Source organism: Pituophis catenifer, unplaced genomic scaffold (genome assembly GCF_029215685.1).
Source record: "Pituophis catenifer annectens isolate HBS135680 unplaced genomic scaffold, rPitCat1.0.hap2 SCAF_9, whole genome shotgun sequence".
In the NCBI taxonomy this organism is placed as follows: Eukaryota; Metazoa; Chordata; class Lepidosauria; order Squamata; family Colubridae; genus Pituophis; species Pituophis catenifer.
In genome coordinates, this window is record NW_027256889.1 from 9,758,522 (window position 1) to 9,784,472 (window position 25,951).

A 25,951-nucleotide genomic window follows, 5' to 3' on the forward strand; every position below is an offset into this window, starting at 1 on the left:
CCCAATACGTTGTGTGGAAGCTGCGTTTTTTTGTTTTTTTTTTAACCCTTGCCGTTTGCTAGAAACTGGTCATTTCTTCCTCGTTTAAAACAATCAGAGGGGAAGGCAGCCATGCTTCCCACATCCACCCCACCCCAGATATTTCTAATGCACTTTATTCTTGCTTTGTTTTTGTTTTTTTTTGTATTCAGATTGCAAGATGTCCCGAATGTGGCTTCTGGAGACATTGATTGTCCTGCTCTGTAAGTAGAGTCTTCTTGGATTTTAAATATTTTTGAGGAATAAGTAAGCGCGTTCCTCAAAATCATTGATGATTTGACGTCTATGGAGATTCTCAGTCATCCAGGTCAGGGGGGGGGGAGGTTCTAATTTTTTTTACTGCTGGTTCTGTGGGCGTGGCTTATTTTGTGGGCGTGGCTTGATGCTCATGTGACAATTCTTTAGGATTTAGCAGAGGTACTGGTCTACCAGGTTTTTAACTGCTTGCAGAGCTGTACTAAACTCTTGCTGCGGGGCTTCAAAGGGCCGCCCTACAGCTGATCAGTGTTAAAAGAAAATAAATGGGTAGACCAGTGCCTGCAAAAATACATGAGTAGATCAGTGCCTCCAAAAACAAATGAGTAGACCGGTGCCTGCAAAAATAAATGAGTAGACCAGTGCCTCCAAAAACAAATGAGTAGACCAGTGCCTGCAAAAATAAATGAGTAGACCAGTGCCTGCAAAAACAAATGAGTAGACCACTGCCTGCAAAAATAAATGAGTAGACCGGTACAGCTCTGCAAGCAGTTAAAAGCCTGGTAGACAAGTACTCTGCTAAATCCTACAGAATTGTCACATGACCATGAAGCCACCTCACAAAATAAGCCACGCCCACAGAACCGGTAGTAAAAAAATTTAGAACCCACCCCTGATTCCCATCCCACTCTGGGGCCAGCCAGAGGTATTATTTGCCAGTTTTTGAACGGCTCAAAATTTCCGCTACCGGTTCTCCAGAACCTGTCAGAACCTGCTGGATTTCACCCCTGGTATTATGGGTCACATACACATATTTCAGTATTGAAATATCGACATTGAAAATTAAACAGAAAAAGGACGTAGAATATTACAAACGTGGAATTTATTTTACCAACGGTTGAAAAAAAAGGAGTGGAGATTAACGATGTTAATTTGTACTGTTAAGGAAATTAAATTCCCAGACAACACGATGTTTATTAAGCACTAAGAAATGTATTTAATAGAAAATCAATAACATTAAAAAAACCACACAAATATTTCAGTATTGAGTACAGCTACTCCTCAACTTGCAACCATTCATTTAGTGACCGTTAGAAGTTACAACGGCCCTGAAAAAAAGTGATTTACGACCGTTTTTCACACTTGCAACCATTGCAACACCCCCATGGTCACATGATCAAAAGTCAGACGCGTGACAACTGGCATGTATTGGTGACGGTTGCAGTGTCTCGAGGTCACGTGATCACCTTCCGACAAGCAGAGTTGGGGGAAGCCTGATTCACTTAACAAACATATTACTAATATAAAAACTGAAGTGATTCATTTAACAACTCTGGCAAGAATGGTTGAAACATGGGGCAAAACCCACTTCATATCTTGCTTAGTAGTGGAAATGTTAGGGTCAATTGCCGTTGTAAGCTGAGGGCAAACTGTAAGCTGGCCAAGTTTGCATCCCACGAATCACAACTGAACAATCCCTTGGTTTGTTTTAATGCCTATCAAAAATTGGCTGCATTGGATGCCATTAGCCAGGTTATCCTTCTGGATGACCTTCGAAGGTTAGATATCGAGCAGGTCAATCCGCATTGATTCCATTCCTCTCTAAGCAAACAGTTCCTATTGCTCTGTGTCTATACATAACCATGGATGATCCAGGGCAAGACATCACATCAATTTCGGATGAGACACACCAATAGCCTTGATAGTACAGGGGTTTAGTGCACCCTGTTATTAACACAGCTGCCTGCAATTTCTGCTGGTTCGAATCTCTCCAAGGCTCAAGGTTGACTCAGCCTTCCATCCTTTCTAAGGTAGGTGAAATGAGGACCCAGTTTGTGGGGGCAATAAGCTGACTTTGTATAAAATATACAAAAGAATGAAGGCTATTGCTTAATGCATTGTAAGCCACCCTGAGTCTCTGGAGAAGGGCGGCATATAAATCAAATTAAAAATAAAAAAAATAAAAAAAAATAAAAAGGGATGTGGTGGCTCAGTGGCTAAGAGGCTGAGCTTCTTGATCGAAAGCTTGGCAGTTTAGCAGTTCGAATCCCTAGTGCCATGTAACGGGGTGAGCTGCCGTCACTTGCCCCAGCTTCTGCCAACCTAGCAGTTCGAAAGCACATAAAAAATGCAAGTAGGAAAATAGGGACCACCTTTGGTGGGAAGGTAACAGCATTCCGTGCGCCTTTGGGGTTTAGTCGTGATGGTCACATGACCACGGAGACGACTTCAGACAGCGCTGGCTCTTCAGCTTTGAAATGGAGATGAACACCGCCCCTTAGAGTCAGGAACGACTAGCACATATGTGCAAGGAGAACCTTTACCTTTAACTTTACACCAATAATACTCACCTGTATAGTGCCAAACTAGACTGGATCAGGGATGCTGCTGAATTACAGAGCCAGTGTTTGAAGGCTGTGAGGCTCTAGATCAGGGGTATCCAACCTTGGCAACTTTAAGACCTGTGAACTTCAATTCCAATTCTGGGAACTGAAATCCACAGGTCTTAAAGTCAGTGGTGGGATTCAGCCGGTTCGCACCCCTTCGGGAGAACCGGTTGTTAACTTTCTGAGCAGTTTGGCAAACTGGTTATTGGAAGAAATCATTAGGGCAGAGAACCGGTTGTTAAATTACTTGAATCCCATCACTGCTTAAAGTCCACAAGTCTGATCGACAAGCTCAGTGTCTTAGCCACTGAGCCACCGCATCCCACTTAAAATGAAGATGTGGACCTTTATAATCTTAAGGCATGCAGCCACCCGAGCCTTACTATTTACCGAGTCCGTGTAAATAGCATGAAAGCACCAAATATTTGTTCCTTTAATGTATTCCAGCAATTCAGTAAATCAAAAATTGCAGCTCTATCCAGTATGCAAATACGTTTTTTGTCCCGGTGATGAATATTACTGTTTGGTTTTTTTTTTCTTATACTGTTGCCTGCTCCACCACCTGGTCGAGCAAATTCTTTTCTTTCCCCAGCCCCGTATAATGGGGGCCGTCTAAGGGGAATGAAATAAAATGTTAATTCAGAATTATTTAATTCAGAATCATTTTAATTTGCTTTTCAGTCTGAATTAGATATAAATAGGGTTTTCACTCTCCTCCCCGCCATCCTTTTTTACATTACACAAATTACATCCGTACTGATTTCTGCGGAGGGCATTAGCATTTTAATCAGCCGTGCCATACCGTATCTGGCAGTCCAACTACAAGTCAAGGTGTATTGATTTTTCTTTTTTCTTTAAAAAAAAAAAATCACATTCTCCATGAACATAAACGATGAACGTTGGAGGGGGAAAAAATTGCAGTTCTAGGTAGCAGCCCAATGGCATCTCTTTACGCTTTGAAACTTTCAGAGTATTTATATCCTGGCAGCAGAAGTGTTTTTTTTCCCATATATCATCTGTAATTTGTTTCTTTTCTAGCACTGCTGCCTCTGATGAGCTCTCATCCTGATCCATGTCATGAAGTCAATTGTGGGAAAGGATATGTTTGCCGAGCTATCCACAACCAGGCGGAGTGTTTTCCAGAACCTCAGTCCTGCAATTCTGTCCGATGCCAAGAAGGGACGCTCTGTGCCATAGTCGATGGCTTGCCCAGATGTGTCCCTTACCCATCCTCTTGTCATCAGGTCCAGTGTAAAGAAGGGACAATTTGTAGCCTGACAGATGGCTTCCCCAAATGCGTGCCCGTGCAGCGATCCTGTGCCGCCGTTCAGTGCAAAGAAGGCACCATCTGTGCCATTATTAACAGTTGGCCTCAGTGCATTTCGAGGCCCGAGTCTTGCCAAAACACGCCGTGCAACCCAGGAATGGTGTGTGAACTCATTAATGGCTGGCCTCAGTGTGTGCCCCACCTGCCTTCCTGTCGCAGCGTCCACTGCAAAGATGGGACCGAATGTCAGATCGTTCACGGCCATCCTCAGTGCGTTCCAGCATCTGCCTCGTGCAGTGAGATCCTGTGTGAGAGAGGAAGCATGTGTGAGATGGTCGACGGCCAAGCCAGGTGTATTGCATTGCCACCCTCCTGCCTCCATATTGAATGCAAGCAAGGGACCATGTGTGATATGGTTGACGGGTGGCCAAAATGCGTCCCGAGTCCAACTTGCAAAGATTTAAATTGCGAAGCTGGTACTGAATGCAAGATGGTGAATCACCTGCCCAGATGCTTGCCTGTCCCTCTCTCTTGTGACCAAATTCACTGCAGGCCTGGGTCCGTATGTGAGCTGGCAAATGGCCAGCCCTTATGTGTGCCCATCCCACCCTCTTGCAACAAGATCCATTGTGAAGAAGGAACGATCTGTGAGATCCTCGACGGTGTCCCCAAATGTGTGCCGGCCATCACCTCCTGTAACAACATACAGTGCCCGATGGGAACCATCTGTGAAGTGATCAACAATTGGCCCACGTGTAAGCCTCGCCCACACTCCTGTGAGAGCATTGTGTGTAAGAATGGAATGGTCTGTGACATTGTCAACGGCTGGCCGACTTGTATTCCGGTTGTGCCAACCACTTGTGCGTCCATTGTTTGCAGAAAGCAAGCTGTGTGTGAAATGGTGAACGGTGTACCGACCTGCACACCCATCCCGCTGTCTTGTGACAGATACAAGTGCAGAGAGGGAACGGTTTGTGAAGTTGTCCATGGATGGCCTACGTGCATACCTTTGGCGTCTTCGTGTCAGAAAATAGAGTGTGCACGGGGCTCTGTTTGTAATATAATTGATGGCTGGCCTAAATGTGTCCTGGCCCCACCTACGTGTGACCAGCTTCAATGTAAAAGAGGAACTATCTGTGAAAAAGTAAATGGACAGCCTGCATGTGTTCCACTCCCTCCCTCTTGTGAGCACATCCATTGCCAACAAGGGACCATTTGTGAAATTGTGGAAGGATGGCCCAGATGTGTTTCAATCCCCGCATCCTGTGACAAAATCCACTGCAGACTGGGGACCACTTGCAAAATAATTGATCAGTGGCCTCAGTGTGTTCCCATCCCACCTACCTGTGACAAATTGCGCTGCAAAGATGGCAGCATTTGCGAAATTATTGATGATTGGCCCATGTGTGTGCCGACTCCAGCTTCCTGTGATAAAATAGAGTGCAAGGAAAGAACTATTTGTGAAATGGTTGATGATTGGCCCAGATGTAGCCGAATGTTGAACTCTTGTGAAAAAATCCACTGCCAGGAAGGGACCAAATGTGAAATCCACGATGGGCTTCCAAAATGTATTTCCGTATCCCTGTCCTGCAACAATTACCATTGTAAAGGAGGGTTTATTTGTCGGATCGATGAGGGTTGGCCAAAGTGCTTTCCTGACCATTCTCCTTGTGAAAAACTCAACTGCAGTGCAGGAACGGTATGTGAGACACTTCAAGGGCAGCCCAGATGTGTCCCCATCACCACCTCCTGTGCTAATGTCGTCTGCAAGGAAGGGACCGTTTGTGAAATCAACCATGGTTGGCCCACGTGTGTTCCCATCTCACCTTCTTGTGCGAACCTCAAATGTAGTGAAGGGACTGTGTGTGAGATATATAATGGGCATCCAAAATGTCTCCCCATCTCACCTTCTTGTAACCATTTTCAGTGCAGCTCTGGAACTGTTTGTGTAATCAGCCATGGTTGGCCCCAGTGTGTCCCTATCTCGCTGTCTTGTGAGAACTTCAAATGCAGTGAAGGAACTGTGTGTGAGATATACGAAGGGCAGCCAAAATGCATTCCTAGACCCCCCTCTTGTCACCAATTCCATTGTAAGAGCGGAACAGTGTGTCAAATAATCAATGGCTGGCCACAGTGTGTTCCGATTCCCCCTTCTTGTGGAAATGCCAGTTGCAGCATTGGGACCACATGCCAAATGATTTCTGGCTTGCCCCAGTGTGTTCCTACGTCACTGTCATGTGCTCAATTCACCTGCCATGAAGGAAGTGTTTGTAAAATGGTTGATAACTGGCCGAGATGCCTTCCTATCCCTTCCTCATGCGATAGGTCAAACTGCTGGGAAGGTACAGTTTGTGAGATTGTTAACGGATTGCCAACTTGCGTCCCAGTTCCATCTTCCTGTGACAAAACCATCTGTAAGCAAGGGATGATATGCCAGATGGCGAACGGTTGGCCAACCTGTGTTCCAGATTCCTCGACGCTGTGTGCTTCTACGCATTGTCAAGTGGGAAGTGTGTGTCAACTCGTTGGTGGAAGTCCACAATGCATGGCCAGCACACCTTCCTGTAGTCAGTTTCAGTGCCCTGCTGGGACTATCTGTGACATGGCCAGTGGATGGCCCAAATGCGTTCCTGTGCCAACCTCCTGCGAAAACGCCCATTGTCAAAGTGGGACTATTTGTCAAGTTATAAATGGTTGGCCCAAATGTGTGGCCCCTACCCATTCATGCCAGACTATTCAATGCTGGGAAGGGACTGTTTGTAGAATGGTGGACGGTTCACCTAGATGTTTTCCTCCTGTATCTCCCCAAGCAATGTGTTGGGCCTCTGGTCAGCCCCATTATCACACATTTGATGGACGCAGCTTTGATTTCCAAGGTACCTGCACTTATACAGTGGCTAAGACTTGCAGTACCAGCTCCAACCTGCCATTCTTCCATATCTTCACCAAGAGTCAGAAGAGTTTCCCTTTCTCTTTCATCAATCACGTCACCATCACCATCTACAACTCCAGCATCACCATGATCAAGCACGAGTATGGCCTTGTCAGAGTAAGAACCCTCTTTCTACCGTTTCATTATTTATTTTTTACGTATTTACATTTTGCATTTCTTCACCACCCATCTTCCTCGGTTAACATTGGGAAAGTGATGATGGCTTAACTTCAGCTGTCCCCAATAAAAATTCTACTCGTGAGAGACAAAAGAAAGCAGGTAAAACACATTTCTTATGGTGAGCCAGAGTTGAGAGTTGATAATCTAATAGTTAGAGAACCTTTGGCATCTTCCTTATGGCAGAACAGACAATAGGACATTACTCTAAGGCAGGGGTGTCAAACTCAATTTCATTGAGGGCTGCATCAGGGTTGTGTTTGAGCTCGGGGAGGCCGGGCCGGCGGGGGGGGGGCATGGGTGCATGGCCAGCTCAACGTCACTCATATTGGGGGTGCCTGTGGCGGCCCGAGCGCTCTGCCAGTGAAGACAGGCTCCCGAGCTCCGTTTTCGACTGCAATGGCCTCCTGCAACCCTCTGTCAGTGAAAATGGAGCTCAGGAGGGCTGCCCGTGGCCCTCCCAAACTCTGTTTTTGCTGGCAGAGGCACTACAGGCTAGTCCTTCACTGTTTCCAGGGCAGCCACTGTGGGCCAGATCTAAGCACCCTGTGGGCCAGATCCGGCCCCCGGGCATTGAGTTTGACACCCCTGCTCTAAGCCATTAAAAAGGGCTTAGAACAAGGGTGTCCAATCTAAAGTTGTCCTTGGGATATTTAAGACTTGTGGACTTCAACTCCCAGAATTCCTCAACTGGCCATTCTGGGAATTGAAGTCCACAGGTCTTAAAGTTGCTTAGGTTGGACACCTATAGAACCAAGTAGTTGTGGACTGGATTTATGGTTTTCTATTTTAATGTCTAGGCAATTATGTCCTCTTATATTGTCTTCCTGGCCTATGTGTAAGGTCCATTGCTGAACATAGTTGGCCACTGTGTAACACAGAATGAATCAGTGGTGGTATTCAGCCGGTTCTATCCGGTTCAGGCAAACTGGTAGTGGCGGCTGCAGGTGGCTCTGCTCACCTACCCGGACATAATCACGTCCCATTTATCCACATTTTTGATGCTCTGCGCATGCGCGGAAGGCCCTGCGCATGCGCACTCACATTTGCAAACCAGTAGTGAAGGTAAGTGAAAACCACCTCTGGAATGAATGCTGGATTATATGGCTTTTTAGCTATTCTTAATGTTCTTCAATTATAGCTGAAACAAACCATGGGAGCACATTCACATACTAGCTCGGCAAGGTAGGTTTGGACCAGTTCTAGCCCTCCAGGATCTCACCCATCGATTAGCAACTTAAGCTCCCTTTTAACCTGAAGATATTAGATATTGGGAAAATGTTCTGCATCCATAGCACAGCAGACTTTACTACCTGTGTAAGTAATCCGCTTTCATATGACCGGAAGGAGTATGATCATAAAGAAATCTACCTTATTGATAAAAAAAAATTGGGTCAGCACAGGGGTGAAATCCAGCAGGTTCTGGAGAACTGGTAGCGGAAATTTTGAGTAGTTTGGAGAACCGGCAAATACCAGCTCTGGCTGGCCCCAGAGTGGGGTGGGAATGGAGATTTTGCAATATCCTTCCCCCTGGAGTGGGGAGGGAATGGGGATATTGCGGTATCCTTTCCCCTGGAGTGGGGAGGGAATGGGGATTTTGCAGTATCCATCCCCTGGAGTGGGGTGGGAATGGAGATTTTGCAGTATCCTTCCCCCTGGAGTGGGGAGAGAATGGGGATTTTGTAGTATCCTTCCCCTGGAGCAGGGTGGGAATGAAGATTTTGTAGTATCCTTCCCCCAGGAGTGGGGAGGGAATGGGGATTTTACAATATCCTTCCCCCAGGAGTGAGGAGGGAATGGGGATTTTGCAGTATCCTTCTCCTGCCATGCCCACCAAGCCACACCCACCAAAGCACACCACGCCCACCAAGCCACGCCCACAGAACCGGTAGTAAAAATAATTGGATTTCACCATTGGGTCAGCATATCACTGAAGATGTTCTTCAGGGATGCCTGTAGGCATCTAGTGGTTCTCTATGGGAACAAGAAGTTAGACAAGAAGGATCATTTTGAGGTTTAACTCTCAAAATGTCCATCTGCTCTTCCATTTCAACATTTCTATGAAGGCTCTGTTATCTCTTTTTTTAAAACGCTTCTGAAAATGAAATTACAATTTGCGAGCTACTTTGGTGTTTTGTTGCCATCCCATTCATCTGTCAAATATGTAATCAGGGGTGGGCTTCAAAAATTTTAGCAAGGGTTTCTCTGCCCAGTTGCTGGGTGGGTGTAGCCATGGTGGGCGTGGCTTAGTCGGCCTCCTGCACTATGGGGGGGGCATTTTTGCCCTCCCCAGGCTCCAGAGGCTTTCCTCGACCCAGAGGGCAAAAATGCCCCCTGGAGGCCAGAAATGGAACTTTCCTGAACTTCTGATAGGCCCATTTTTCACCCTCCCTGAGCCTCCGTGCACACCCTGCACTTACCTGCATACAAAATGGGCCATCTGGGGACTCCTGGGAGGGGCAGGGCAGAGCGGGGTGGGCAGGGCCAGCCAAAACTGGGATTTGGGGGTTCTCCAAACTGCACAGATTCTTAGCTAGAGGTTCTCCCGAACCCCTGCAAACCCCCAGCAGCCCATCCCTGTATGTAATCTCAAAAACAAACAAGGATCACCGGCCTTTGTCTCTTCTAGATCAACCAGGTGCGTTCTCGTCTGCCGGTTAGTTTACACAATGGGATGGTCTCCTTATACCATCGAGGAAACCAGCTGGTGATCGAAACCCAGTTTGGCCTGAAGGTTTACTGCGACTGGAATTATTACCTAGTGGTGAAGGTCACCGCAGCTTTTCAAAATCAAATTTGTGGCCTTTGTGGCAACTACAACGGAGATCCCAATGATGACTTCGCTACCCCTTCGGGAAGCTTGGCCGCTAACGCTGTGGAATTGGGCAAGAGCTGGAGAGTAGAAGATGGAGACGAAGTCTGCAGACACGGCTGCCATGACAGGTGCCTGCGGTGTTCTGCGGAGCTGGCAGCCAGATACAATACAGAAAGTTCGTGTGGCATGATCGCTCAACACAGGAGCGGCCCTTTCCATCGCTGCCATTCCTTGATTGATCCCAAGCCATATTTGAATGACTGCGTCATTGATTTGTGTGCCTTTGAGGGTTACAAGCAGATTTTGTGTCGGGCCCTGAAGACGTACGCTGATGCCTGTCAGAGAGAAGGGATGGCAATATCTGCCTGGAGGAAACACGCCGGCTGCCGTGAGTAGAACCTGGGATTTACGGAGATGGGGCTCCCACTAGTTTACGGTGACAGGAGGCATTCGGAGGAGGGGGACTGTCATTCCGGATTGCAATGGGTGTGATAAATCAGTGTTGCATATATGTACAGCCAGACAGATGTTGCAGGTAAATGGCATAGAGATTGACTACAACATTACATTTAAAAGGAAATGGTTCTCGGAAGAGATGAGTTGATGGGCTGCTGAAAAATAATCAGAAAATGAGAACACTGATTATATTAAGATGGATGGAGAAGAAGAGTGACAGTGAAAAGAGAGCCAGAGAACAAGCCAATATATATATAAGAATGGGTGACTTGGGATCTGGACCTGAAGGCCAGCAAAAAGCCAATTCTTTGGTAGCTTGGGGTTAGGGGTTGGGGTTAGGGGTTAGGGCTAGGGTTAGGGTTAGGGTTAGGGTTAGGGTTAGGGTTAGGGTTAGGGTTAGGGTTAGGGTTAGATTAGGGGTTAGGGGTTAGGATTAAGGGTTAGGGTTAGGGTTAAGGGTTAGGGTTAGGGTTAGGGTTAAGGGTTAGGGTTAGGGTTAGGGTTAGATTAGGGGTTAGGGGTTAGGATTAAGGGTTAGGGTTAAGGGTTAGTGTTAGGGATAGGGTTAGGGTGGAGCTACTCATAAACAGATAGAGGCATGGTACTCCACAATGGCCTTACCTGCACTAATAGCCACTATACTCTGCACCAAATGTAATTTTTGAATGTTCGAGAGTAGCTCCATGTAGAGGAGAGAACTCGTACAAGATGAGTGAGTGAGAAAAGGAATATCTGGTTTGGAATGGATGGATTTGGGGCAACTGATAACTCTGTGTAAAATCTTTGCTGATCACAGCTTCCACTTAATCTTAGAACAGGTGCTGGGAGTCCAGGAGGACCCCAAATTGCACAGCAGTTCCATTTTAGGAAGCGCCACACCATTCAAAACCAAATATGGAGAATCTCCAGTCATGGAAGAACCATGTCATTAATTCAGTGCAGTCAGGCTTGAGTTTAAAGCAGGGATGTCCAACCTTGGCAACTTTAAGAACTATGAACTTCAACTCCCAGAATTCCGCAGCCAGTATGGCTGGCTGGAGAATTCTGGGAGTTGAAATCCTCAGAGCTTAAGGTTGTCAAGATTGGCCACTCCTGCTTTAAAGCTTGTTCCTCCCCACCTAGACACTAACAGCTCCAGACATTGGATTAAGGCCTCAATAGAATTACTTAGTCAACTGAGGGCCTAAATAGATAGCTAGGTATCACCAGCATACCGATAATAACTGACCTCATGTTGATGGATGACCTTAATTGAGATGTTAAACAAGAGGGTATTATATATTATATTAAATCAGGATGATTAGGGTACTGGAGACTAAAACATATGAAGAACGGTTACAGGAACTGGGCATGGCTAGTCTAGTGAAGAGAAGGACCAAGGAAGACATGATAGCAGTGTTCCAATATTTGAGGGGCTGCCACATAGAGGAAGGAGTCAAGCTGTTTTCCAAGGCACCTGAAGGCCAGTCAAGGAATAATGGATGGAAACTGACCAAGGAGAAATTCAACCTAGAAATAAGGAGAAATTTTTTTGATGGTGGGAACAATCAACCAGTGGAACAGAAGTTGCCTTCGGAAGTTGTGGGAGCTTCATCACCGGAGGCCTTCAAGAAGAGATTGGACTGCCATTTGTCAGAAATGGTGTAGGGTCTTCTGCTTGGGGAGGGGATTGGACTAGATGACCTACAGGGTCCCTTCCAACTCTGTTAATCTGTTATCTGTTAGGGTGGAGCATCAATTTCCTGAGACACTCTATAAACTAGGAATCTTGTCTTTTTCGATCCCTATTATTAGGCAGCAAAGATGAGATCTTGTACAAGAACATCTATCGCTAACCCTCTTTGTTCTTCCTTCTACAGCCTTGATCTGTCCTGACCACAGCCAACACATGGCCTGTGGCACAGCCTGTCCTGCCACATGCAGCAACCCTGATGCGCCAAAGAAATGCCACTTGCCCTGCATGGAGACCTGTCAGTGCAAGCCGGGTTATGTGCTCGATGGTGGGAAATGCATTCCCAAAGAGCAATGTGGCTGCGTCTATCATGGTCAGATCTATGCTCCCAATGAGCAGTTCTGGGGCGATCAACACTGCCACCTGCAGTGCGCATGCAACCCACGCAACAGGAAAGTGGCCTGCCACAGTTCGGCTTGCAAGGAAGGAGAGGGGTGCCAAGTGATTAATGGCGTAAGGAAGTGCCATCCAACTTTCTATGGGACCTGCACTACCCTGGGCCAGCTGCATTACATCACCTTCGACGGGGTGCACTTTGACTTCTCTGGAACTTGCATTTATCGTATGGCTGAACTCTGCTACAAGATAGCAAACCTCACTCAGTTCCAAGTCCTGGTTCAGCACCAAGGACAGGGCTCCGAGAGCTCAGCTGCCACCAAAGTACTTGAGGTCCATGTTTACGGCATGGCAATCCTTATCAGCCATAGCAAAGTCTTGGTGAGTACAGCGCAGGTAGTCCTCAACCTACGAGCACCATGGAGCAAGGCGGTTGTTAAGTGAGTTTGGCCCCGTTATATTGGCCCCACACTTGTTCACTGAATCTCAGCAGTTAAGTTAGTACAGGTAGACCTCGACTTACAATCACAATTGAATCCAAAAATTTTATGTTGCTAAGTGAAACATTTGTTTCGTGAGTTTTGCTCCATTTTATGACCTTCCTTGCCACCGTTGTTACCTGAATCACTGCAGTTGTTAAGTTAGCAACGTGGTTAAGTGAATCTTGTTTCCCCGTTGACTTTGCATAGAATAGAATAGAATAGAATAGAATAGAATAGAATAGAATAGAATAGAATAGAATAGAATAGTTGAAAAGGGACCTTAGAGGTCTTCTAGTCCAACCCACTGTTAAAGGAAGCCCTATAACATTTCAGACAAATGGCTGTCCAAGCTTGTCAGAAGGTTTCAAAAGATGATCACAATTTTGATCATGTAACTACGGGGATAATTCAACAGTCACAAAGTGTGAAAAACAGCCATAAGTCACGTTTTTCAGTGCCATCGTAACTTTGAATGGTCGCTAAATAAACCATTGGAAATCGAGAACTACCTATAAGAGTGGTGCTTAAGTGCACCTGGCTTCCCCATTGACTGTCAGAAGGTTGCAGAAAGTGATCACACGATTCCTGCGCACTGCAACCGACATAAACACAAGCCAGTTGCCAAGCATTCGAATTCTGATCCCTTGACCATGGAGGTAGCGCAAACTGCCGTAAATCCCCTTTCTCAATGCCATTGAGAGCCGAGGTGGCACAGTGGTTAAGAGTGCAGTACTGCAGGCTACTTCAGCTGAATGCTAGCTGCAGTTCAGCAGTTCAAATCTCACCAGGCTCAAGGTTGACTCAGCCTTCCATCCTTCCGAGGTGGGTGAAATGAGGACCCAGATTGTTGGGGGGCAATAGGCTGACTCTGTAAACAGCTTAGAGAGGGCTTTAAAAGCACTATGAAGCCAGTAGTGGGATTCAATTTTTTTTTAATCACTGTGGGTGTGGCTTGGTGGGCGTGGCATTATCAAGCTGGCCTGGCCTAAATCTTCCCCCTTTTAATGTGGAAATTTTAAATTTGTTTTAATTATAGGGTTATGGGTAAGATGTTTTAAATTGGGGAGCCATTTCGGATTTAATTTTGTTTTAAATGTATTTTAATGTTTATATTGTATGTTTTTTAATCTGGCTGTTCACCGCCCCGAGTCCTTCAGGAGAGGGGGCGATATAAAAATTTAATAATAATAATAATAATAATAATAATAATAATAATAATAATAATAATAATAATAATAATAATAATAATAATGGCTTGGTGGATGTGGCAGGGGAAGGAGACTGTAAAATCTCCATTCCCTCCCCACTCCAGGGGAAGGTTACTGCAAAATCTCCATTTCCTCCCGATCAGCTGGGACTCGGGAGGCAGAGAATAGATGTGGGTGGGGCCAGTCAGAATTTTTACTACCGGTTCTCTGAACTACTCAAAATTTCTGCTACCGGTTCTCCAGAACTGGTCAAAACCTGCTGAATACCACCTCTGTATGAAGCGGTATATAAGTCTAAGTGCTATTGCTATTGCTATTGTAACTTCAAACAGCCACTAAGCAAATGGTTGTAAATCAAGATTACCTAGCATCTTCTACCCTTCTGTTTATGTTTCTATTTACGTGGTTCTTTGAGTCGCTACATCATCTTGATTTCTGGAGGGTTTATTATCCTCTCAGAAGAGAATGCGCAATCAAAATAGGATGATTGGCAAATTGTTAATTATTGATCAGAAATTATAAACCTCTTCTATTTGCATATTACTCTTTCAGGCAAAGGCAAATAACCTGTTATTCTCCAGATGTCACTTAACGACCCTCTACAACATTCCTCATTTTTGGCTAGGAATTCCCAGGGATGCTGGGAAAGTATAGCTTCTCCGCAACTGGAGTGCCATAGGTCTCCTATTCCTGTTCTAAGGAAAATCTACCATGCACATTTGCAGCCGTAGGGATAACAAATGCCTGCCCCCACTGCTCAAATTAAAAAGGAAATTGAGGGAGCCCCTGCCTCCAATTAAGGAACTCTTTCCCCAGAAAAGAACAGCTGGCCCCCGTTGCAATCTTGTTTTAAACAATAATTGAAGACATGCTTGTTCACTCAGGCATATTTAAGATAATTGGCTCGTGCAAGAAGGTTTTGATTTATTTCAATGAGGCTCTTTATGCTATAAAAGCAACTTGAGTGGCCTTATCAGGGTGAAGAGGCAACATGATTTAACTCAATGAGCTACTTCTCATCCCTTTGCACTCCCCTCTTAGCCTCCTCTAGCATTTGCAAAATCCAGCAGAGGGGTTTGCAAAAGTACTCGGCGTGCCCAGAAACCTTTTCGCTATGCAATTGTGTCTGGCTGTTACCGAGGTAGGGAAGGTAAAAAGGCAGGCAGCTCTTGGAAAACCACTCAACCCTGTTGACTTACGAAGCAGCTTCAAGGGCTTATTTTGCTCCATCATCAAAGTGGAACCCCCTTTTGAAGTTCTGGGTGGTTCTTGAGCAAGGGTGGGCAATTATGGCCCCCTTATGACCTAGGAGAGATGCGGTGGCTCAGTGGCTAAGACACTGAGCTTGTCGATCGAAAAGTCGGCAGTTCAGTGGTGCAAATCCCTAGTGCCGCTTAACGGGGTGAGCTCCCGTTACTTGTCCCAGCTTCTGCCAACCTAGCAGTTCAAAAGCATGTAAAAAATGCAAGAAGAAAAATAGGGCCCACTTTTGGTGGGAAGGTAACAGTGTTCCGTGCGCCCTTATTTATTTATTTATTTATTTATTTATTTATTTATTTATTTATTTATTTATTTATTTATTTATTGTTTATTTATTTATTTTTAAATTTGTATACCGCCCTTCTCCCTGAGGACTCAGGGAGGTGAACAGCCAAGTAAAAGCATAAACTACAAACATTAAAATACAATTAAAAAGATATATAAAAATAATGACAACAATTAAAAACATTTTAAAAAGTGTTAGGCCAGCCCGGCTTGCTGGAAAAAGAAGGTTTTAAGGGCACGGCGGAAGGCACTGAGGTCTTGGATTCTCCTTATCTCTGGAGGCAATTGATTCCAGAGGGTAGGTGCCCCCACAGAGAAGGCCCTCCCCCTTGGGGTCACCAGCCTACATTGTTTGGCTGATGGGACCCCGAGGAGGCCCTCTCTGTGGGAGCGCACAGGTCGATGGGAGGCTGTCGATAGCAGCAGGCATTTAGTCATGCCGGCCACATGACCACGGAGATATCTTCGGACAGTGCTGGCTCCTCAGCTTTGAAACGGAGATGAGCACCACCCCCTAGAGTCAGGAACGACTAGCACATATGTGCGAGGGGAACCTTTACGTTTATGACCTATGGGACTTCAACTCCCACAATCCCATGGTTGGCTCAGGAATTCTGGGATTTGAAGTGTCAAAAGGTCATAAAGTGGCCATAGTTGCCTACTTCTGCCTTAGAGAATCGTTGTAACTTTGAGAATCTTTTTAAGAGTCACATTTGTTGTACTGAAATGAACTTTTAAGGCGTTCTATTTTACTGTCATCTGTTTTTCCCCATGGGGCTCCAGGAAAGCACTACAGTAATAGAGGCTGCTTTCTGTCATACTTGTTCACGGAGCCAGAAATAAGCTTTTTTAGCAGAGTTATGAGGGGCTAGGCCAAATTCTAGCAATCTACATTTCAAGTCAAGGTGCAAGAGACGAGACCATACCAGTTGCCCCAGTCAAGAGAGGGATTGATTACAATAAGCAGAGAATACCTCAAGCTTGAACTGTTGGGTTCTTAAAGGCTTGAGAGTTGAATTTATGTTTTACCGACAAAGAAATAACGGGAGACTAGTATAGATCTCTTTCAAGTTATTTAGCTCTCATCAGTTAGCCATTCCCTTAAAATAGAATAACAAAATTGGAAGAGTCCTTGGAGATCTTCTAGTCCAACCCCTGCTTAGGCAGGAAACCCTACCCTACTTCAGACAAATGGTTATCCAATTTCTTCTTAAAAACTTCCTGTGTTGGAGCATTCGCAACTTCTGGAGGAAAGTTATTCCACTGATTAATTGTTAATTTCTCCTTAGTTCTAAGTTGCTTCTCTCCTTGATTAGTTTCCACTCATTGCTTCTTGTCCTGCCCTCAGGTGCTTTGGAGAATAGCTTAACTCCTTCTTCTTTGTGGCAGAAATATTGGAAGACTGCTATCATGTCTCCCCTAGTCCTTGTTTTCATTAAATTAGACATACCCAGTTCCTGCAACCGTTCTTCATAGGTTTTAGCCACCAGTCCCCTAATCATCTTGGTTGCTCTTCTCTGCACTCTTTCTAGAGTCTCCACATCTTTTTTACATCATGGCGACCAAAACTGAATGTAGTATTCCAAGTGTGGCCTTACCAAGGCATTATAAAGTGGTATTAACACTTCACGTGATCTTGATTTTATCCTTCTGTTTATGTAGCCTAGAACTGTGTTGGCTTTTTTGGCAGCTGCTGCACACGGCTGGCTCATATTTAAATGATTGTCCACTAGGACTCCAAGATCCCTCTCACAGTTACTACTATTGAGCAAGGTACCACATATACTGTACCTGTGCATTTTGTTTTTCTTGCCTAAATCCCTTCTGGGATTTGAACCTGGGCTTCGTGCATATTAGATAGATGTATTAACCTCTAATGGAAGCAGTATGCTTCATCCCATAATTGGGTAGACCAGGCTGCCCTGACAAAAAGGAACACTTAAAGGCTTGAGAGTTTGCTTCTCTTGCTGCAGATGTTTCATTGCCAGCCTAGGTAGCATCTTTGGTGCATGGAGGGGATGACATTTGCTGGCTGTTTATATATATTGTAGTAGCTTCTCCTTCTAGCCTGGCTTCCTTCATACATTTTTCTTTTTGCTTTCTTGATTGTTCCTGTTTATCTGGTGCTAATCCTCTTCTCTGAGTCCTGGTTAATGGATCAAGGAATTCACCCTGGCAGATATAAGATATGCAGCTTCAAAGTAAAACTGACCCCAAAGTTATTCTAGCTAGAAACCTGCTTTCTGAGTGAATTTTTAATACTCCAGCCTTCTGCACTCCCCGGCCAAGCAGAGATGAAGCTAAGAAGCTTTGAGTTTGCTAGAATTTGATTACGCAGAGCTTTTAAATTTCCCCTGCCCATGGTCATTCTTTCACCTTCTGGTTCTCCAGCTTTTTCAACCTGTATTTTCCAATTGCTGGTAGTCTTGCCTCCTCATCAGCGTATTCAGGGATAAGTGCAAGTATTGGGGCTTGATTCTGGAACACCTGCAAAATTGGTTAGCGATAAAGAATATTTGTAGCTCAGGGTTGAAATAAGGGGTCCTTGGTGCTCTTCGAGCTTGTTATTTTCTTGCAGATGTTTCATTAACCAAACTAGGTCAGGGGGTCAGCAACCTGCGGCTCTGGAGCCGCATGTGGCTCTTTCACCCCTCTGCTGCGGCTCCCTGACACTCAAAATATGCATCACAACCGCCAATGTGCAACACCCGCCGGCACGCCATTTATTGAGCTTTTCAACCCCCAGTAGGCCAATCATGGATAAATCCAAGAAAAGGAAAGTTTCAGAAGAAAACAGAACGTTTAATTCAACTACATGTGCTAGTTTTGTGGCCGCTCAAGAAATAGTCAGGCACGGGAAGGGTTTTGTGGCTCCCGGTGTTTTCTTTTCTGTGGGAAATGGGTCCAAATGGCTCTTGGAGTGTTTAAGGTTGCAGACCCCTGAACTAGGTAACTTCCAAACAAGCCAAGCATAAACAGCCCAACCCAAAGAACTTCTAAGATCACCCCCATCAACAAGGGCAAGCCACTAGAATATAAACGGAGAACAAAGCCCAGTCTTTTCTAACCTTCATGATATTACCTGGTTTGGTTAATGAAACGCCTGCAAGTAAACAACCAAGCTCAGAGGAACACCAAGGAAAATTGAGCATATCAACTTTGTCTTCCTCTAAGGAAGATAACACATCTGGCTGAGCCCTGATCACCTCTCTATTTCTTACTGGGAAATTGTCTTCATGGAGAATGCCAGAAAAAAATAATGAGGTATCAAGGAAAAGGGGGGCCTGAAAGAGCCTGATGTATTTTCAAGGTGGACATCTTTATGTTCTACCAGGTTCGAGATCTGAATGCTCCTTCCATCTGGATTCCATCTGGATTCACCCTACAAGCACTTAAGCAATAAGCACTTAGACTTACTGGTATATACCACTTCACAGTGCTTTTTCAGCCCTCTCTAAGTGGTTTACAGAGTCAGCCTAGGGCCCCCAACAATCTGGGTCCTCATTTTACCCACCTCAGAAGGATGGAAGGCTGAGTCAACCTTGAGCCTGGTGAGATTTGAACTGCCAAATTGCAGGCAGCCGGCAGTCAGCAGAAGTAGCGTGCAGTACTGCACTCTAACCACTGCGCCACTGTGGCTCAACATACCGTATTTTTCGGAGTATAAGATGCACCAGACTACAAGACACACCTACCTTTTTTGGTGAGGAAAAGAAGAAAAAGAAATCTGCCTCTGCCTCGAAGCAATTTTGCCTCATTGCAGCAAACAGCAAACAGCCTGCTTTACTTTCAGTTTTGTTTTCAGCATAGCTTGATTAGCACAAGGAGAAAAAAAAAATCTGCTCCAGCAATTTACCTCTTTGCAGCAAGCAGCAGAGCCTGAGCAAATCAGCTGAGAGCAAATCAGCTGAGAGTCGGGAGGCAGATCCAATGAACGTGCTAATTAGGCTGTGCTGAAGCTAAAAGGAGCTGTTTTTTCTTGCTGTTTGCTTGCAAGGAGGTAACTGCTGCGAGGCAGAGGCCAAAGGGTGGGGGCCAGTGGGTGGGCGGGGCTACATTCATTGTATAAGACGCACCTAAATTTTCATCCCCTTTTAGGGGGAAAAAAGGTGCATCTTATACTCTGAAAAATATAGTATATTGCAAAAGATTCTCTCTCTCTCTCTCTCTCTCTCCCCCCCCACTTTTGCGTTCCAGCTGAATGGTTTACTGATCAACCTGCCTTACAATGTTGACTATAACAAAATCTCCCTTTACCATCTGGGATGGGATATCGTGGTCATGACCGATTTTGGTTTAATGGTCACCTTCGACATGAAGCATAATATCCGTATCACAGTATCCGGAAGCTACAGAGGGCGTATGTGCGGTCTCTGTGGCAATTTCAATGGGAACGTAGACGACGACATGATGCAACAAAATGGAAGGCCAACCACGAATCCAGGAGAGTTGGGCAGAAGCTGGAAGATCCGGGATATCCCGGGATGCCATGAGAAGGAAAGAGAGTCTTGTGTGGACATGGTACATATGGAGTACACGCAGAGGATGAGTAAGGAGTGTGGCCTCCTACTAGACGTCCACGGCCCTTTCAAGAGCTGCCATAGCAAGGTGCCACCTCAGTCGTACTTCACAAACTGTGTCTTTGATTACTGTTCCAATAAGGCCAACAGGATTGTCATCTGTCACGTTATCTCCTCTTATGCTGCAGCTTGCCAAACATTAGGGATCCAGATTTCCAAGTGGAGGTCCGTCCACTTTTGCAGTAAGTAAGGGCGGGCAAACATATATTGCTTTTTACAGGTAGTTCTCGACTTACGAACACAGTTGGGACCCGAATTCCCGTTGCTAAGCAATGGCGGTTTTTAAGTGGGAGTCCTGCCTGATCTTTTTACTTTATTTATTTATTTATTTATTTATTTATTTATTTATTTAGTTAGTTAGTTAGTTAGTTAGTTAGTTAGTTAGGTCAAGCATATTACAGATAAACGTATACACAAAGTTATGAATACATGAAATATATAAACATGATTATGAATACATGAAATGGATACGAATAAAAAGGGACATTAGGACAGGGAAGGTAGGCATGTTGGTGCACTTATGCATGCCCCTTACAGATCTCTTAGGTTAGGGTTAGGGTTAGGGTTAGGGTTAGGGTTAGGGTTAGGGGTTAGGCTAAGGGTTAGGGTTAGGGTTAGGGTTAGGGTTAGGGGTTAGGGGTTAGGCTAAGGGTTAGGGTTAGGGTTAGGGTTAGGGGTTAGGGGGTTAGGCTAAGGGTTAGGGTTAGGGTTAGGGTTAGGGTTATTGAGCGAATTACTGCAATGTTATATGAATCACATGGTGATTAAGTGAATCTGGCTCCCCACCCCTTTGATTTTCCTGGTTGGAAATACGCTGGGGAGGTTGGAAATGGTGATCACATGACCGTGTGGACCCCTGCAACGCTTGTTAATTCAACAAACTGGTTGCCAACGCCCAATTTTTTATTACGGGGATCCAACCATGGTGATAAGCGAGAGAGCTGATTGTAAGTCACTTTTTCCAGTGCTATTATAATTTTGAATGGTCACTAAAATGAATGGTTGTAAGTTGAGGACTGCCTGTATAAGAGTGGTGGGCTTCAAAAATTTTAGCAAGGGGTTGTCTGCCTGGTTGGTGGGTGGGCTTGGCCATGGTGGGCGTGGCCTAGTCGGCCTCCTGCAGCACAGCAGGTGGGGCTATTTTGCCCTCCCCGTGCTCCGGAGACTTTTCTCGAGCCCCCAGGAGGGCAAAAAAGGCCTCCCCAGGCTCGTTTCTGGCCTTCCTGAACTTCTGGTAGGGCAGTTTTTTGCCCTCCCCAAGCCTCCGTGCGCACCCTGCACCTACCTGTATCCAAAACAGGCCGCATGGGGACTCCTGGGAGGGTTGGGGTGGGCTGGGAGGGGCCAGACAGGAGTGGGATTTGGGGGTTCTCTGAACTGCACAGAATTTTAGCTAGAGGTTCTCCAAAACCCCTATGAACCCCCAGCAGCCCACCCCTGCTGTATAATCAGTGGTGGGTTGCTACTGGTTCTCCCCGGTTCTTGCGAACCGGTAGTGGAAATTTTGAGTAGTTCGGAGAACCGGTAAATACCACCTCTGTCTGGCCCCGCCCCCAATCTATTCTCTGCCTCCCGAGTCCCAGCTGATCGGCTAGAAGGAAAAAAATCAGGTCTCACTCGACAAAGAAGAGAAAAAAATAAGACACCGTAGCTTTAAATTGAGAAGCCTCCCAACTGATCGGCTAGAACCGATCCGCTCCTTGTAAACCGCTCGGTGGTGGTAGATTGGCAATTGAGGCCAAGCTGCCTGAAAGCGGTTTCCGATGCTCTCGGTGGTGGCAGAGCGGCAAAAAACTGTTTCAACTCTTGCTGCAGTGCGCTCCAAAAACAAATGGGTACACCTGTATGGCTCTGCAAGCAATTAAAAGCCTGGTAGACCAGTACCTCTGCTAAATCCTAAAGAATTGTTTGTCACATGACCATCAAACCACGCTCACAAAACAAGCCACGCCCACAAAACCATTAGTAAAAAAATTTAGAACCCACCCCTGTGTATAATGTTCATAGTTTCTGCAAATCTATACCCACTCATTTCTGTAACTGTTTGAAAAAGTCTTTAGTCTTTAGTCTTTATTCGATTTATATACCACCCTACTCCCGAAGGACTCAGGGTGGTGAACAGCCAAACAATAAAATACATAAATACAAAATTTAAAAAACAGAATAAAACCGAATTAAACAAATTAAACAAATTAAACAGACAGATTTAAAACACAAAACACAAAAGTGTTTTTATGCAAACAAAACAGTTTTATCCAGATTTGGCCAATGTGTAGGTTTGGGCCAAAACCACTCTCCACAAAAATCTAGATTAGTTTTATATATTTCCTTAATGTCCATGATTTTATGTATTGGAGAACAGTATCGCATGAGGTAAGGAAAGGATATATGCTTCAGCCTTATGGAAACTGATCAGAAATATGAATTAGGTCAGTTCCTACTGCAATTCATGACGAACGAATTATATTCACATCCATAGCAGACTATTTATGGATAAGAAGCTTGTAGAAATTTCCTACCAAGAATGATGAGCAAAGCAACAAGCAAGCCACTTTTTTTTTTTTTATTCGGAGTGAAAAAGATATGAATTATTCATTTTAATGAGAAAGTGGCTAGGGAGATAACATTCTTGCTCACCCAGACTAGAAGCTGGGTCAGCTAAAAAAAACCACTATGCTTAATCATTATGAAAAACTTTCAACCAGATCAAGGTAGGGAACGCACAGTCATCCAGATATTCTTAACTACAGTTCCCAGCAGCCCTAGCTTTCATGTCCAATGGCAAAGGTTTGGGGGAATAATAATTCAGTAATATCTGTATGGGCAATTCTTAGATTGTCTTTGATTCTAATAAGCAAGTCTAGCTTTCATATCTTTGTTCCTAGCTTCAGACTCAAAAGGATAATCTTGATGCTCTTTAGTTGGTTAACCCAACTAAAAACTGTCTGGCTTAATTATGTTACCGTCAGGTTTTAACTTTCCTAATTCAGCTATTGAAAGGGCATCATCACATCTAGAGGTACCCTCTAGAAGCGCGTTGAAACCAGTGGTGGAATTCAAATTTTTTTACTACCGGTTCTGTGGGAGTGGTTTGGTGGGCGTGGCAGGGGAAGGATACTGCAAAATCTCCCTTCCCACCCCACTCCGGGGGAAGGATCAGGGATGAAATCCAGCAGGTTCTGACAGGTTCTGCAGAACCGGGAGCAGAAATTCTGAGCAGTTCAGCGAACCGCTAGCGGAAACTTTGAGTACTTCAGAGAACCAGCAAATACCACCTCTGGCTGGCCCCAGAGTGGGGTGGGAATGGAGATTTTGCAATATCCTTCCCGCAGGAGTGGGGAGGGAATGGAGATTTTGCAGAATCCTTCCCCTGCCATGCCCACCAAGCCACACCATGCTCACCGAGCTACCCCCACAGAACCGGTAGTAAAAAAAAAATTGGGAAGGATACTGCAAAATCTCCATTCCCACCCCACTCTGGGGCCAGCCAGAGGTGATATTTGCCAGTTCTCCGAACTACTCAAAATTTCCGCTACCGGTTCTCCAGAACCTGTCAGAACCTGTTGAATTGAAACCATGTCTAAGATAGTGTTTTGCAACCTTATGATATGTGGACTTCAACTCCCATGGCTGGCTGGGGAATTCTGGGCATTGAAGTCCACACATCTTACAGTTGCCAAAGTTGAGAAACGATGGTCTAAGAAGTCAGAAACTAACATATCTCCTTTCTTTGATGATAAAATGAGTAAGAGATTAAGAAAACTGAACATAAAGCATCGGTAAACAACCTGGGACTCTATCGATGATCTAAACTACAAATCCTCAGGGAGATTTAAGAAAATGTGATATTTTACCAGAAAAATACAATAAAGGGAATATATATTTAATTTTACACGTGTTAACAGCAGCAAGAATTGTGTTTGCACAGCAGTGGGAAAACGAAGAGATCCCTACAGATGAAAATGTAATTTTAAAAAATATTAGAATGCGCAGAAAGGGATAGATTAACACATATAATTAAGGAGAAGGAAGAAACTGAATACTTTTTAACATGGGGTTAGTTTTATCAATGGCTAAATAACAGAAACAGAAGTTAAGATATTTAAAAGCATTAGAGAATGATTAATTACATAAGGAAAGTTCACTAAAATGGATAAGCAGATACTACTATTATTATGTGACCATTCTTATTTATTTATTTATTTATTTATTTATTTATTTATTTATTTATTTATTTATTATTTATTTATTTATTGAATTTGTATACCGCCCTACTCCCAAAGGACTCAGGGCGGTGAACAGCCAAATAAAATACATATAATACAAATGTTAAAAAACCATTAAAATACAATTAAATAATTGGCGCGAAAAACGAAATTTAAAACACCCCAAATTCATAAGACAAATTTAAAATTTTAAAATTTTAAAAATTTTAAAAATTTTAAAAAAGTTTAAAAGAGAGGTTAGGCCAGGCCAGGCCTAACTTAATGTTATTAATGTTATGAATATTATTCAGAGGTGGGATTCATTTACCTTCCCTACCAGTTCGCAAATTTGAGCGCACGTGCCACCTCTACACATGCATAGTAGTCACGCATTACGTCCGGGTGGGTGGGTGGAGCCTCCCACAGTCACCGCTACCAGTTCGTACGATCCAGAGAGAACCGTCTGAATCCGACCACTGATATTATTGTTATTATTATCATTATAATTTCTCAAAATTAATTGTACCCAGACAACACACTGTTTAGGTAGACATTGACTGTTTTATGTTAAATAAAAAATTTAAAAAATTGTTTAAAGAAAATGTGATACAACCAGACCATCTTCTGCAAAATGCAACAATGTCTTCTTGTGTTCCCCAGAACCTGACTGCCCCCCAAATAGCCATTATGAAGTCTGTGCCAGCCACTGCCCAGTGACCTGTCACAGCCTCTTCAATCCAGTCCTCTGCACTGCCAACTGTCGAGAAGGATGTGAATGCAACCAAGGTTTTGTCCTGAGCGGTGACCAGTGTGTCCCCATCTCACAATGTGGCTGTGTCCATCAAGGTCTCTACTACAAGGCAGGCGAGTCTTTCTTTGTCAATGGGTTTTGCAAGGAGCGGTGCACTTGTCACGTCGGTGGTATTATGGAGTGCCACCGTTCCTCCTGTGGACCCCACGAGGAGTGCCGTGTGGTGGAAGGTATCCAGAAGTGCCATTCAGATGCTCCCAAGAAGACTGGGACCTGTCACATAGCTGGAGACCCTCACTACATCACCTTTGATGGTGCCACCTTTGATCTTCAGAGCAACTGCACTTATACGCTGGCGAGGAGCTGTACACGCCAACATTCCCTTCCGCCTTTCTCAGTCAACATACAGAATGAAAGGCGATCCAGGGGCAAAATCTCCGTAACTAAAGTTGTATCTATCACAGCCTACCAAAACACCATTTCTCTCTTGCGGGAAAAGAGAGGCATTATCCTGGTAAGGAGATATAAATTGAAATATTACAAGTAGGGATAGGTGGGTTGCTTTTGGTTGGGAGTTTCAATAGCATGCAAGTTAAAGAAGCAAATGTGTCAGCACTTCAACCTGCATTTACTCTAGTGCTGACATAAGAAGGAGAAGCAAAGGCGTCTGGAAAGGGACGTTTGACTTTTCACTACTTATTTTCCCTGGAGATAATATCCCCTAGGAGATGGGATGGGCAGGGGGAAATTCTTTTGAGCTGGAGTAGATTAGGGGTAGAATGACTTGGAAGATGGCCAATGAGTGCAGGAGAGTGGGGAACGGAAAGGGAGGGTTTGGGGGCTG

At 44.7% G+C, this 25,951-nt stretch overlaps 1 protein-coding gene across 1 annotated transcript in view; it reads left to right on the top strand.

Annotated features, from left to right (window-relative positions):
* The first annotated feature begins 324 nt into the window (after positions 1 to 324).
* The window catches only part of LOC139321359 (IgGFc-binding protein-like), a 32,741-nt gene continuing 7,114 nt past the window's right edge, over positions 325 to 25,951 (top strand). The window contains exons 1-6 of the mRNA XM_070950031.1: positions 325 to 346; positions 3,660 to 6,937; positions 9,627 to 10,200; positions 12,128 to 12,717; positions 19,769 to 20,333; positions 25,017 to 25,621. Of these exons, the coding sequence (XP_070806132.1) occupies positions 325 to 346; positions 3,660 to 6,937; positions 9,627 to 10,200; positions 12,128 to 12,717; positions 19,769 to 20,333; positions 25,017 to 25,621 (5,634 nt within the window). The remainder of the gene's footprint in view (positions 347 to 3,659; positions 6,938 to 9,626; positions 10,201 to 12,127; positions 12,718 to 19,768; positions 20,334 to 25,016; positions 25,622 to 25,951) is intronic.